The 12,643-nt window shown below is 53.1% G+C and overlaps 1 protein-coding gene across 1 annotated transcript in view; it reads left to right on the forward strand.

Annotated features, from left to right (window-relative positions):
* Positions 1 to 12,643, forward strand: part of NRBP2 (nuclear receptor binding protein 2) — a 33,438-nt gene that overhangs the window by 2,291 nt on the left and 18,504 nt on the right. Inside the window, exons 2-3 of the mRNA XM_080582352.1 lie at positions 12,138 to 12,260; positions 12,441 to 12,542. Coding sequence (XP_080438478.1) covers positions 12,138 to 12,260; positions 12,441 to 12,542 — 225 coding nt within the window. The remainder of the gene's footprint in view (positions 1 to 12,137; positions 12,261 to 12,440; positions 12,543 to 12,643) is intronic.

Here is a 12,643-nt window from a genome sequence, read left to right on the forward strand (position 1 = left end):
ACCATCAGTGACATTTCCACGCAGAAGTTTTGGTAATTGGTCACTGTGCTGTGCCACCCGTCTGTGGTGTTTCTAGATGGAGAGGTGGGAGGGGAGGATTGACCTTTTGTGGGTGTTGCAGGACAGCAGGGGGTGGCAGGAAAGCTTGTGTATCTTGTGTGTCTCAGTGGTTTGAGAGGTGGCCACACAACAAAGAGATGAGTTACAGTGCTGCCATCATCACATCTCCTGACCAGCCAGGGGCTCGTCACATCACATGGTGACTGTTCGCCCATGGCAGAGCTGCATGCCTCGGGACAGGGTGCGCTCAGGTGAGCGACCCGAGGAGAGCTGTTTGCTTAACAGGGACAGGGGCCATGAGCTGTAAAGCTGCTGCGACAAAAGCGTGCATGAATTCAAACGGGGAAGTGGCAGCACTGCCTAACATTGCAAATGAAAGTGAAGGAAGTTTTGTGTAAGAGACTAGTTATTGCATATTCCTAGATGCTTCAGTTATGTACCAGGAAGAAAACAGTTTGCTATTTGTAAGCTGTTATCTTCTAATGTAGATAAACAGCCATTCTGTTTAACAAACATTCTGATTTCCATAAGCACATCGAGTATTTTTACCAATAGGGATTTTCCCTCCTTATCCTGATAACTTAGTGTAATTATTTATTTTCCTTAACTTGCTTTTGCCAGAACAGTGGAGTCCTGTGTGGGACCCATGGTGCTGTGCTTGATCCAAGGTCCTGCTGTTGCAAGAATGGGTCTGGAGAGGTGGGAGAGTGCAGACGTGCAGTCTGCAGCAGCGTCCAGAGCCCGGAGAGCTGAAGTGAGCGGGGGTGAGCACCCTGCGCAGGCTTCTGAGGCTTAAACCGTGGTGCCCTGTGGTGTAGGCTGAGAAGCGTGTTATGATAAATTCCTAGCGTGTATCCATTAATGACATGTACCCAAGGACTGCACCTTTGTTTTCGCATGTAGCAGTTACAGCCATTCTCTGCAGCCCTACAGAGCGCGTTATTACACCCAGTTCAGGTGCGGGTGCAACAGCGTGAGTGTGCTGTGCACGGTGCCAGTTCCTACCGCTGTGCTGGGTCTGGCCGTACACGCCAAAGAGGAGAATACTTCCCTTCACAACTTCCGTTGTCTGTTCATGATGCGTATATTTATGATGCATATGAAGTCACAGTTTAGGAAATAGAAGCACTTAAAGTATTTTTGCAACTTATCTGGAGAAACAGTCACGTGAATCCTTCAGCAACTTCACATTCAGCATCAGCACAACCCATGTTCTGCCTCCCTCACTTCTCTCCCTGCTACTAGTGTGAAAGTGCTGCAAAGGAATGCTGCTGCTGTAGACTTTTCCATTTAGGAAGATACGTTTTTTTCAGCATTGGTTTGATGACTTCATTTACTTTTCCCACCCGTCCTGTGGAGTAAGAGTAATAAGGAAGATGAAACCTGATATACTGCTTTTTAAAAAGTTTTGCAAAACTTTTCCCATGCGGTGGGGTTCCTAGTCTGATTACAGTTTCCTGAGTAAACTCTAGCACCATGTTGCTAAAAATAAATGTTTATGTATCCATGTTGCTTTGCATTTGCAAAACCTTTATCCCTTTGGAAAGGGAGCTGTTATGACCAGTAGGCATTTGCTGACTCCGCTGTTCACGAGCACTGGTACCATGGCATTAATCGGTAATGTACCCCTGGTTCAGGCCGTCTCCAGCACCTTTCTCATCCATCTCTGCGGGTGTCCCAGACGGATAGTTCTGCCTCTTGTGCTCCACGCGAGAGTGTCCAGGATCAAGTGAGCCCTGGGTTGCCTTCAGCATTCCTGACCCTTTCTTTTTGCACGTGAGCGCATGCTTGCTCTGGCAGGGCTCTGCTGTCGTTCACAGGACTGACTGTTAGGTCCCATTCTCTGCATGTAACCCTGACATCACAAGCCCCGCATTCTGCTTTGCAGAGCTGGCAGCTCCAGTGCAGCTGCTGATTGCTAAAATAGGGCTGGTCGCAGTTTTGCTCTAAATAGCCTATTGCTCCCCTTTTGGTCACCTTGTTTAATAAAAGGGTTAATGACTGCTTGTATAATGATACAGAGCCCTTGAACTATGAGCTTTAGCCAACTTCTAAAACCAACAGGAGGAAGGGGAGGAAAAAGAGAAAAGGTAATAGAAGGAAAGAAAAGAAATGCTTAAGCAGATTTTGAAGAAAATAAAGTGACTTGAGAAAAGCTGCAAGAGGGGGAGATTTTGAAATGTTGTTATAGCTTCCCCCAGACCTAAAACTGAAAACAACATATGGAGAAATAATCTAAGGATTTAATACACTGAGGTGGAAGGGAGTTCCCCCTTTTTTGGGTATTCATGATGTTTGCAGTGAGGATAACCAGTTCTGTGATACATTGTCTGGAAAGCACCCAAGTATTTAATATTTGCCACCAGAGTTATTTTTAAAAGCTGCTTTGCTGCCAGCCCTCCCAGGAGACTAGGACTTGAAGTGTGCTTTGTTGTGAAGTGCTTTTCCAGAGCAGAGGGGATCAGCTGAAGGACTCAGCTCTTTCTTTTCATGCCATCTATTTTTTTCTTCCCCTTACTGGTTTTATGGCTTTTGTTTGCAGTTTGTTTAACTTTCCAGGATGAGTTTACTTGCAAACCTGCTGGCCTCAGCTGATCAGACAGGTTCATAGCATCACAAGGCTTTGCTCTGGGCTCCAGGTAGGAAGTGGAGCATCCCAAGTGGTTTTAGCTGAGGATATTAGTGAGAGAAAGATGAAGTTGTCTGAACTGAGGTGGCGTAACTCACCAGTAGGTAAACTTAATTGGAAGCAGACAGTGAAGTCCTCTTCTCAGCATGTTTTCTGGACGGTTTGGCAACAAACAAGACTTTTCATGCTAGATTTAGTGTCCTCGTCATCGCACTTCCAGTTTGTGTGGGCGATGAACAGGGAGAATGTTTCACCTTTTGCTTTGGGTCTGCTTTCCCTTGCTACTTTCTCTGTTTCAAGGATCCTTTCATCCTTCATGATCTTCCTGGTCACAACAATCCTCCGCCTTGTTCTCATTGCTGAGGAGGGCGGTGACTTAGCTGGGTGGTAAAGGTTAGTGCAGAAACTTGTCCTTTTTCGTGCGGTAACATGCTCTTTTATTTCTATCCATATACTCCACAAGAATGCCTGTCTGTTTACAGCTCTTTGCTCCTGGGCTACTTGGTGTGCTCCTTGCTAAGACACTATCTGTCTGCTCCAGCTTCTCACCATGTCACGAATGCATGCAGCTGCTCCTTTGCTCCCTCAAACTAGACACCAAAGAGAGCTGTTAAAATTACCAGGATTCTCCATGTTTTGACCCCTTTCTGTTTTTACCAAGCTTTATTTTTTTCCCCGCTTCCATTTGTTTTTGCATGCAGGTATTTTTGTTTACAGTGGCCAGACATCTCATATGAACCTTGCGAGCTTATACACCTTAAGTGTCCCTTGTCTACTTCCTCCTTTTCCTCTGATGTAACCTGAGAACACACACAATCCCAGAAGCTTTTTTATTTCACTTCTGGGACAAAGGAGGCGTCCCATGGTCATGTTACAAAATGGGTTCAAAGATGGTCAAATGCTCATTGGTTTGCTCTTCCATTTCACAAGTTAGCACAATAAGCACATGAAAGGCAGTGTTTTAGCATTCCCCAAAGTGATCATATTGGGATCAGAAATGTTATGTTGTTACCTTTCATGTGAATGGAATTATGGCATCCTGTGTGTTCAGCTTGGGTTTGCTCTGCACCATCACAGCAAGAGGGCAGATACTCTCCCCACACAGTCCTGGGGGGTAAATGACACCAAATTCCTGTTAATTGGCCTAATTTATACTGGTCACTGCTTGTGCCTGTCTCGTGAAGGGTGGCTGTCAGTCATCTTCAGGATGGGCTTGGATGGCCAGCTCGTGCTGCCCATCACCCTCTCCATGAGCACTGCAAGCCCACCCCTAGGCGCTTGCCCCAGGTTCAGGTGGGTGGGCGTAGGGGGGCCTGCAGTAGCGGGTGGGGACACCGCATCTCCTGTCCTGGGGCACCTCCTCCAGCCACAGGCTCGCACCTCCCCAGGGCTGCACGGTGCCCTGGGATAAAGCAAACGGCTTCCCCTGTCACCAGCCAGGCGTCCGTGCAGTGCTCGTCGTCTGCCCTGGAAGTAACAGCACTTATGCCTGCAGGATCTCGCCTGGCTCTTATCTGGGCAGTGGAAAAATACACTTCTGTGCCCCCTTCCCAGCAGTGGAAGGAGAGGTCAGGGATCTCAGGGTTTGTTCCAGCAGCCGCTGGGCGAGAGGGAAGGGCAGGAGTGGGTATGGGAGAAGGGAACAGTGCCCAGCCCTCCCACCTATGGGCAGCAGGCTCAGGCTGAGGGGGATGCTGTGAATTCTGCTGGGGGAGGTTGCAGCTCTCAAACCAGAGCCATCCCGCCGCTGCTGACAGGAAGGGGACCTCATGGGGATGGGGAGAGAGAGTTCATGGAAAGAGCTGGATGAAACGGGTGCTCCTTCTGCCCTGGGACAGGAGGTTTTTGCTGCTGTATGTTCTGCTGTGTTGGCCACGTGCCTGTTCTCCTCCCTCCATCTCTCCTGCCTGCAGTGGAGCTGGGCACCTGGGTTTTGTGTTTTTTTTTTTCCTGATTGATTGGTTGAATGCCACTTCTTGCCTTCTGCCGTGCTGCTTCTCTCCTCTTTGAGGTCCACCACTCCCCCAGCACTGTCCAGACCAAGGACACCAGCACCTGCACCGCTTCACTCCATCATTGCACAGAAGATATTAAACTGCAGCAGAGTTTGCCTTGACCTGTGCAAGCACCCCCGGCCCCATGCATGGCAGTCCACCATCCCTGCTCAGCTGAGTCTCTTCGGCTGATAGTGCATTAGCTGTCTATCCACACTGGTCTGAACTAGTGCGGAGAATATGTTTTTGTGAGAGGTAGGATCAAATGCTTCACTGGAATCAAAATATTTTCCATCTCATGTGTTCCCTTCACCTGCTAATTGTGTAACATGATCACACAGAGAAAACAGGTTTATCTGGCAGCACAGATCCCTCATCCTGCTCCTGCTCTGTCACAGGACACTAGGCTTGGTCTGTTGTTTTACTGTGGACTGCAGATAGCAGGATGGGTGGATGTCACCCAGCTGCCTCTTTTGTCACAGCCTTTGGTGTACCTGCTGCCAGGTGAAATTGTGCAGCAGCACATGCAGGCCTGGGAGCAGATTGCTCCCTAATTGCTCAGGGCTGCTGCTCTTCCCTGCTCCCACACCAGGGACCAAAGGGCTGTTAGTGCTTGAAACAGGGCCCTGGAAGCAGAGCTCAGATCCATGCCACAGAGTCTCAGACCCTGGGCAGAGTGCTCCCAGCTCAGGATCATGGGATTGTCGGCTGTTCACCCTAAGAATCACTAATGCGCACAGCAGGACCATGGATGGGCCCCCCTCATCTGCTGGGTGCATCCTACATGTGCAGTGCTGCTCCTGCAGGACCTGCACCAGCTTATGCTCCTCGTGCAGTCTGCCACCAAGATTTCTTCTTGTCCCTACCCCTTGGTAAGCTGAGGAGAGCAGCACAGGTGTCAGTGTAGCTTCAGCTACCTAAGCTCTTTTTTTCCCCTTTTACATATTTTAAAAACATTATTTCTGTGTTGCAACAGTCACCCCTACCCTGCGTGTTACAGAGTGTGGGGTGCTGGAGAGAGGATTACAGCCTCTGTCAGGGCCAGGGAACACAGGAGAACATCCCTGTGATTTGGAAAGGCAAAGGGAGTCCAGCTTCAGGCTGGGAAGGGAGGCCCTGTAGAGACACAGTCCTCTGTCTCTGCTGCTTGCATGTGCTGCTCCAGGAGGACAGGCTCTGCCATCTGAGGTGTGTTCCTGAGCCTTAGCAGCACCTGTGTGCTAACTGCAACCTGAACGGAAGTCCCTTGAGAGCCCAGACACAGCCTTTGCTGTCACCCAGGCTAATGAGATCCTGGAGCAGGGGAGCAGGTTGGGGATTTACTCTGCAAAAGTGTTCTGCACACGTCGTGTTCCCTGCTCAGCCTTGTGGCCCCAGAAAATCCTGCAGGTTCCCAGTGCCAAAAGGGATAAAATGCTGTAGTGTTACGGGGAGTCAGGTAACCTGTGCCAGCTGTGAGCATCACCATCTTCATGCCCTGCTAGTCCTCCTTCTAGTGCTGCAACCAGGGGTTTCTGCTCCATGGCAGAGCACTGCTCTCGGGCCATGAAGCACGGAGGCTGTGACCTGTGGCACCAACAAATACCTGCGGTCACTGTGTCACCAGGGGGCACCTGGTGCTCTCGCACCAGGTCTTGGTGAGCTTTGTTCTGTGCCCTGAGAACCTGAGGCTCTGTAAGACAGGTTTCTGCTTTTCCTTGCGGGGCTCACTCCTTGGGTTTGTCAGTTTCCCCTCTGTCCTTCAGAAGGTGCCATTTCTTCCTGCCCTTCTGTCCCAGCACCATCCCCAGCACCTGGAGTGGTGGCTGGGGCACCAGAGGCAGCAGTGCACAGGCTAGCATGGGGTGCTCTCAGCACTGCTGCCAGCCTGTGGTGGGTGGGAAGGGCTCCATCCCGCACAGCCCCATGCACCTTGGGCCAGCAGCGGCTCAGGCAGCACACCCAACTCAGCTCCAGTCAGTGTGCAGACTTGCAGCTGCCTTGCTCTCCTGCATGCCCAAGGGCCTTTGATTCCTAAAGCTTCATCTTTCCCCTGGTCTCTGTCTTAGCACCCATCCAGAAAACCCCTGAAGAGGTTAGGTCTTCTTGCTTCCAGTTGTGGGATGTACAGCATCCATGAGCCACAGAATCACAGAATGGCTGAGGTTGGAAGGGACCTCTAGAGATCATCTAGTCTAATCCCCCTGCCGAGCAGCATCATCTAGAGCACGTTGTGCAGGATGGCATCCAGGCAGGTTTTGAATATCTCCAGAGAAGGAGACTCCACAACCTCTCCGGGCAACCTGTTGTAATGCTCTGTCACCCTCACAGTAAAGAAGTGTGCCCTTATATTGAGCTGAAACCTCCTCTGCTTCAGCTTGTGCCCGTTGCCCCTCGTCCTGTTGCTGGGCACAACTGAGAAGAGACTGTCTCCATCCTCTTGACACTGTCCCCTCAGGTATTTATACACATTGATGGGGTCTCCCCTCAGTCTCCTCCAGGCTAAGCAGGCACAGTTCTCTCAGCCTGTCCTTGTACGATAGGTGCTCCAGTCCCCTAATCATCTTCGTAGTCCTCCTCCGAACTTGCTCCATTAGTTCTATGTCCCTCTGGTACTGGGGAGCCCAGAACTGGGCACAATACTCCACGTGTGGCCTCAGCAAGGCTGAGTAGAGGCGGACAATCACTTCCCTCGACCTGCTGGCAACACTCTTCTGAATGCACCTCAGGATACTGTTGACCTTCTTGGCCACAAGGGCATATTGCTGCCTCCCTCCCGGTCAGCCTGCTGTCCACCAGGACTGCCAGGTCCCTCTCTGCAGAGCTGTTCTCCAGCAGGTGTCAGCCCCCAGCCTGTACTGGTGCTTGGGATTATTCTTTTAGGGCTTGTGACTGCGGCTACTTCAAGCTGTCTGAAGAAGGCTTCATCTACCTCCTCTTTCTGATCAGGTGGCCTGTAGCAAACGCCCACAACAGTGTCAGCCATGGTAGCCTGCCCTTTAATCCTTGTCCGTAAGCTCTCAACTTGCTCTTCATCCACCCCTAGGCAGAGCTCCACACATTCCAGTTGTTCTCTCACATAAAGAACAACTCCACCACCTCGCCTTCCTGGCTGGTCTTTTCTCATAAGCACATAGCCTTCCATGACAGCATTCCAGTCATGTGAGCTATCCCACCAGAAGGGTCAGCCTTCTGCTGTATCTGCCAGGCTTGTCAGGTCTCCCCCGGCCTCTTGAATGGCCCCTCTGTGTTTCTGTTCATATGGTATTTTTCTGGATGGGTACGCGGAGGTGATGTCTGGGCTCAGGCTGTGAGAAGGACCCACATCATTTCCCTCCCCTTCCCTGCAGTCACTTTGCATCTCAGCCCCAGCAGCAATGGGCCTGGAGGGAGGCAAAGAGACCCTTCAGGAATGGGGGATGAGTGTCTATGCAATGCCACCTGCAGACCCGTCAGCCCCTTCCCAGCCCCTCCCCAGCCTGCCGCCCCTGCCCGCCTTTCGCTCCAGCCAGCCAGCCCCATCCCAGTAGCGCAGCCGGCGCTTGGTTCTCCCAGCAGCTCCTGCCAGGCCAGGCAGAGTGGGCTCCATTAGTGCCTTGGGCTCATTTTGGAGCCACCTTCAGATTATCCCTCTGCTGTGCATTAAGGTGAACACATGTTTCCAGGCAGGGTCTGCTGTGCGCCCTGCAGTGGTGCAAACAGTGCCAGATGTTTTGTGCCAGTGCCACAATGACGGTAATGTGACCCTGCACTGCTCAGCTGACCAGGGGCCAAGGGCTGAGGCTTTGCCCTGCCCGGTTGCCTTGGAGATGAAGCATCAAACCTAAGCCAAACTTTAGAAATGATTCAGGTAAAGATCCTGTGGGCAGGAGCTGGTCTCTCTCGAAGTCAGGCAGCCCTCCTGGGTTGGAGCCACACTGGGAGTTTCTCTGGCCTCTGGCATGCAGGAGGACAAATCTGGCTGGAAAGCCATCCAGCAGAAAAGGCCCTGGGGGTGCTGTTCGACAGGCGGCTGAATGGGAGCTGGCAGTGTGCGCAGGTGGCCAAGAAGGCCAATGCCATCCTGGCCTGCATCACAACTAGTATGGCCAGCAGGACGAGAGAAGTGACGGCCCTCTGTACTCAGCTCTGGTGAGACAGCACCTCGAGTACTGTGTTTGGCTTTGGGCCCCCTCAGTACTTTAAGGACACTGAGTTGCTCAAGGGTGTGCAGAAAAGGGCAACGAAGCTGGTGAGGGGACTGGAAAACAAGAGGTGAGGAGCGGCTGAGGGGCCTGGGGCTGTTTGGTCTGGAGGAGGCTGAGGGGAGACCTCATCGCTCTCCACAACCACCTGAAAGGAGGCTGCAGCGAGGAGGTGCCGGTCTCTTTTCGCAGGTGACAAGCGATAGGACGCGAGGCAACAGCCTCGACTTGTGCCAGGGGAGGGTTGGGTTGGACACAAGAGGAATTTCTTCATGGAAAGAGTGGTTGGGCATTGGAACAGGCTGCCCAGGGCAGTGGTGGAATTGCCATCCCTGGAGGTTGTGCTTAGGTACATGGTTTAGCAGTAGACTTGGTAGTGTTAGGTGATGGTTGGCCTTGTTGATCTTATGGATCTTTTCCACCTGAAAGATTCTATGATTCCATGTGTGCCAGGGGCTGAGGGTGCGAGATGCTGCTCAGGCATGGGAGGGGGCCCAGCTCCAGCAGTTGGTGCCCACAGCCATGCTGGGGCTGGACCCCTTCTCTCGGCTAGAAGCTGCCAACCTGCCACAATTCTGCTCTCGTGCCAAGGTCCTGTGAATGTGGCCACCAGCAGAAGAGGGCTCCAGGACCATGCTGTCCTCCGCCTCCCACAGTGGTCAGGGAGTGCTGATCTAGATGGCATGAAGGGTGGATGGAGGACAGGGTGATGTTTCTGCTGAGGGATAGGGCCAACAAGTATGGGTGTCTGGAAGGAAACAGGAGATGAGCAGTCCCCTCTCCTCCAGGTGCTGTGTCCACGTCTTCTCCATCTGCTACAGCCACCCAAGAAGAGTAACAACATATCATGTCCTTCTTCTGTTCTCCAAAACAGGCCTCTCCTGCCTATTGCTTTTCTGGCTTTCCTTGTTTAACCACTGCTCTCCCGAGACCCCAACACTATGTCACTAAGCCTTCTTCTGTTGACTGTTTCAGTCTCCATAACATGAAAAGCACAAAAGGGAGTGATATATTGTAAGACGCAATCTGATCTTTTGTAAACCTTCACTTACTCGTCCCCAGTGATCTCTTCAGGCTGGCCTCAGCTCCTGCCAAGGGCTTTCTGGAAGCAGTCTGAACAGGGAATTTTCCCAGTCTGGCTTTAGAGTTTTTGCCTGTTAGTCCAAATCCACGTGGTGTCCACAGTGCCCCTGAAAGGCATGGTATCAGATAATGACAGTGACCTGCAGCCAACTCCTTTTGCCCTCAGTCACCTGTATGTTTATATGCAGCATTTATTTATTTATGCAGTCTGAGAGCTCAGCGCACAAGACAGCTGTTCAGTGTGGGTTTTGTTGCCATTCAGCACAAGACTGAGTGTGTTCACATCCCTGTGCTGAGAGCTCACGTCAAGTTCTTGGTGTTGCCCAGGGGCGGGAGGCACCCATCAGCACCCACTTCATCAAGGGTGGGAGCAGTTGGTGTGCGGGTCTGGGGTCCTGCAGGCTGGGTCCCTCATTGCAACACAGAGAGGTGGGTGGAGGTGACACCAGAGCTTTTCAGCCCTAGCCGTGCCTTCGAGCCAGACATCAGTAACCTCAACACAGTGCTGTGCAGCTCCTACATGTTCTCATGGTGATGGAGAGGCTGTCAGGGCCATGCTCCCCACCTGACGTTTTGCTTGAGGCCTCGTGACCACTTGTTGGGTTCAGGACAGGCTTTTTGTCAAGATCATGAGAGGATTTTTGAGTGGCATTTTTTGAGAGAGGCAGAAAAGCAGCTTCATGGAGTACTCAGACCAATGGCCCCCTCATGGTTCTTGGGTGCTTGCCCCCAGCTGCCCTCCATCTCGGCAGAGCCTCCGTTGAGACCTGCCTTGGCTCGGTGCTGGCTGATCGTACTGGAGCCCAGGCAGGCCGTGGGGACTTGTGGGAACGGCTGAAGCCGGCAAGGCCAGCTGGCCCCATCACTGGCTGTGCTGGGCTTTGTGCGAAGCACGTGGAGCCTGTGAGCAGAGAGAACAAATAATAGAGGTGCTTTGTGCCTCCGCAGCAGGAACTGGGCCACAAGCTGGCCGTCTGTTCCCTGCTAATGAGCTGGGGGTGCTGTGTGACCCTTCCGTGCCTGCACCCACAGCTGCCCTGTGCTGTAGCAGTCCAAGCCCCGGTAGTGGGATGCTGCGTGCCGGCCCCTGGCAGCAGCAGAACAATCCTGCTTTTCATCTGGCTGCGGCAGCTCTGCGCCGCCCCTGCCACGTGCCAACGGGAGCGGGCAGTGCTGCCTCTGCCCAAGCTGCAGGGGCTGGCAGGGTGACCCCAACCCACAGGAGAAGAGAAGGAAGATCAGGGGCTGCAGGTGAGTTCCTGTGCAGTGATGCTGATGGGGGAAGAGCAAGGACAGTGACCGCGTGCAGCCAGCGCAGCCAGCAGTTCAGGATACAGTAGGCGCCTTTCCTGGCAGGCAGGACCCCGGTCCTTGGTGGGGGTGTCTCCATGCTATTGAGCCCTTATCAGAACTGGGTGCCTTCTGAACAGGTTTTCTGTGGGCTCCCACTGTCCTGAGGATGGGCAGTCTGGTGCTGATCTCGAGGCAAGTTCAGCAGTGACCTGGCACAGGGGCAGTGCTGCCGCAGCTGCGTCCATGCTGGATGTGGCTCACAAAGGTGATGATGGCAGAGCTGCTCTCTGCAGGGCCCAGGGATGCAGCTCTGTGACCTTTGGGGATGGAAACTCATCGGACAGACCCTGGGGCATGGAGAAGTGACCCCAGTCACCTCAAGACATTAAAAGAGATGATGTCACAGCTTTGGTTTGTCTGCACCTTCCAGTTTGCCCCATCCATTGTGAGTGTCTGCGGTCATCAGCTGCAAACGTGGGTTGCTCCCCGACGTCTGCTGGGATGTGGAGTCCATGTGGGGTCTGTGTGCAAGAGTGGTGCTGGCAGGTGGCTGCTGTGGCCAGCTTCTCTCTGGGCTGGAAGAGGGGAGAGGGGCTGGCCTTGGAGCTGCTCTGAATCGCTGGCTCTGTCTTGCACACTTGTGTCCTGGAGGAGCAGTACCGGCTGCTGCAGGACCCAAGCTCCCAGGCAGGCAGGTCCTGAGGGCCAGGCAGGGCAGGCAGCAGGCTGGGGGTTTGCTCCGCTCCCTGTGTCCTGGGCAGAGCCTCCTATGGGCAAGGATCCTGTTCAGGAGCAGGATGCTGAAGCCCATCCACGTCCAAGCATCATGTTTCTCTGCACAGGGCTGCCAGTGGGGCTGGGGGCTGGGGGCAGGGCATGCTCCTCAGCAGTCTCACGCATTCCTGTGCCTTGCAGGTGAATCAGGGAAACATGCCGGGCATCCAGAGCACCTTCCTTGCCATGGACACAGAGGAGGGTGTGGAGGTGGTGTGGAATGAGCTGCTTTTCACTGACAAGAAGGCCTTTAAAGCACATGAGGTGAGCCATCCCTCCCCGTTGGAGAGCGTGCCCCCAGCCCCATGTTTCCTCTGTACCCCAAAACCAGCTTTCCTGTGACCTGGGCCCAGCCTGCTTCACAGTCCCAGCTTCCCTTGCTCTCTGAGGTATCCTGCTGAGTCCCAGGAGCTGCCACCTCATCTGTCCCCTCTTTGCCCATAGGAGAAGATCAAGACCATGTTTGAGCAGCTGGTGCTTGTGGATCACCCCAACATTGTGAAGCTTCACAAATACTGGCTGGATGTGAAGGACTCGAAGGCACGGGTAAGGAGGACTCGGAGAGGGGGTGTCTGGGGGTGCCAGGCTGGAGGGATGAGGGTGGGATCCCAGCTCTGCTTACCCCACCCCCTGGACTCCCCTTCCTT

This window comes from Anser brachyrhynchus, assembly GCF_964034855.1.
Source record: "Anser brachyrhynchus genome assembly, chromosome: 2".
In the NCBI taxonomy this organism is placed as follows: Eukaryota; Metazoa; Chordata; class Aves; order Anseriformes; family Anatidae; genus Anser; species Anser brachyrhynchus.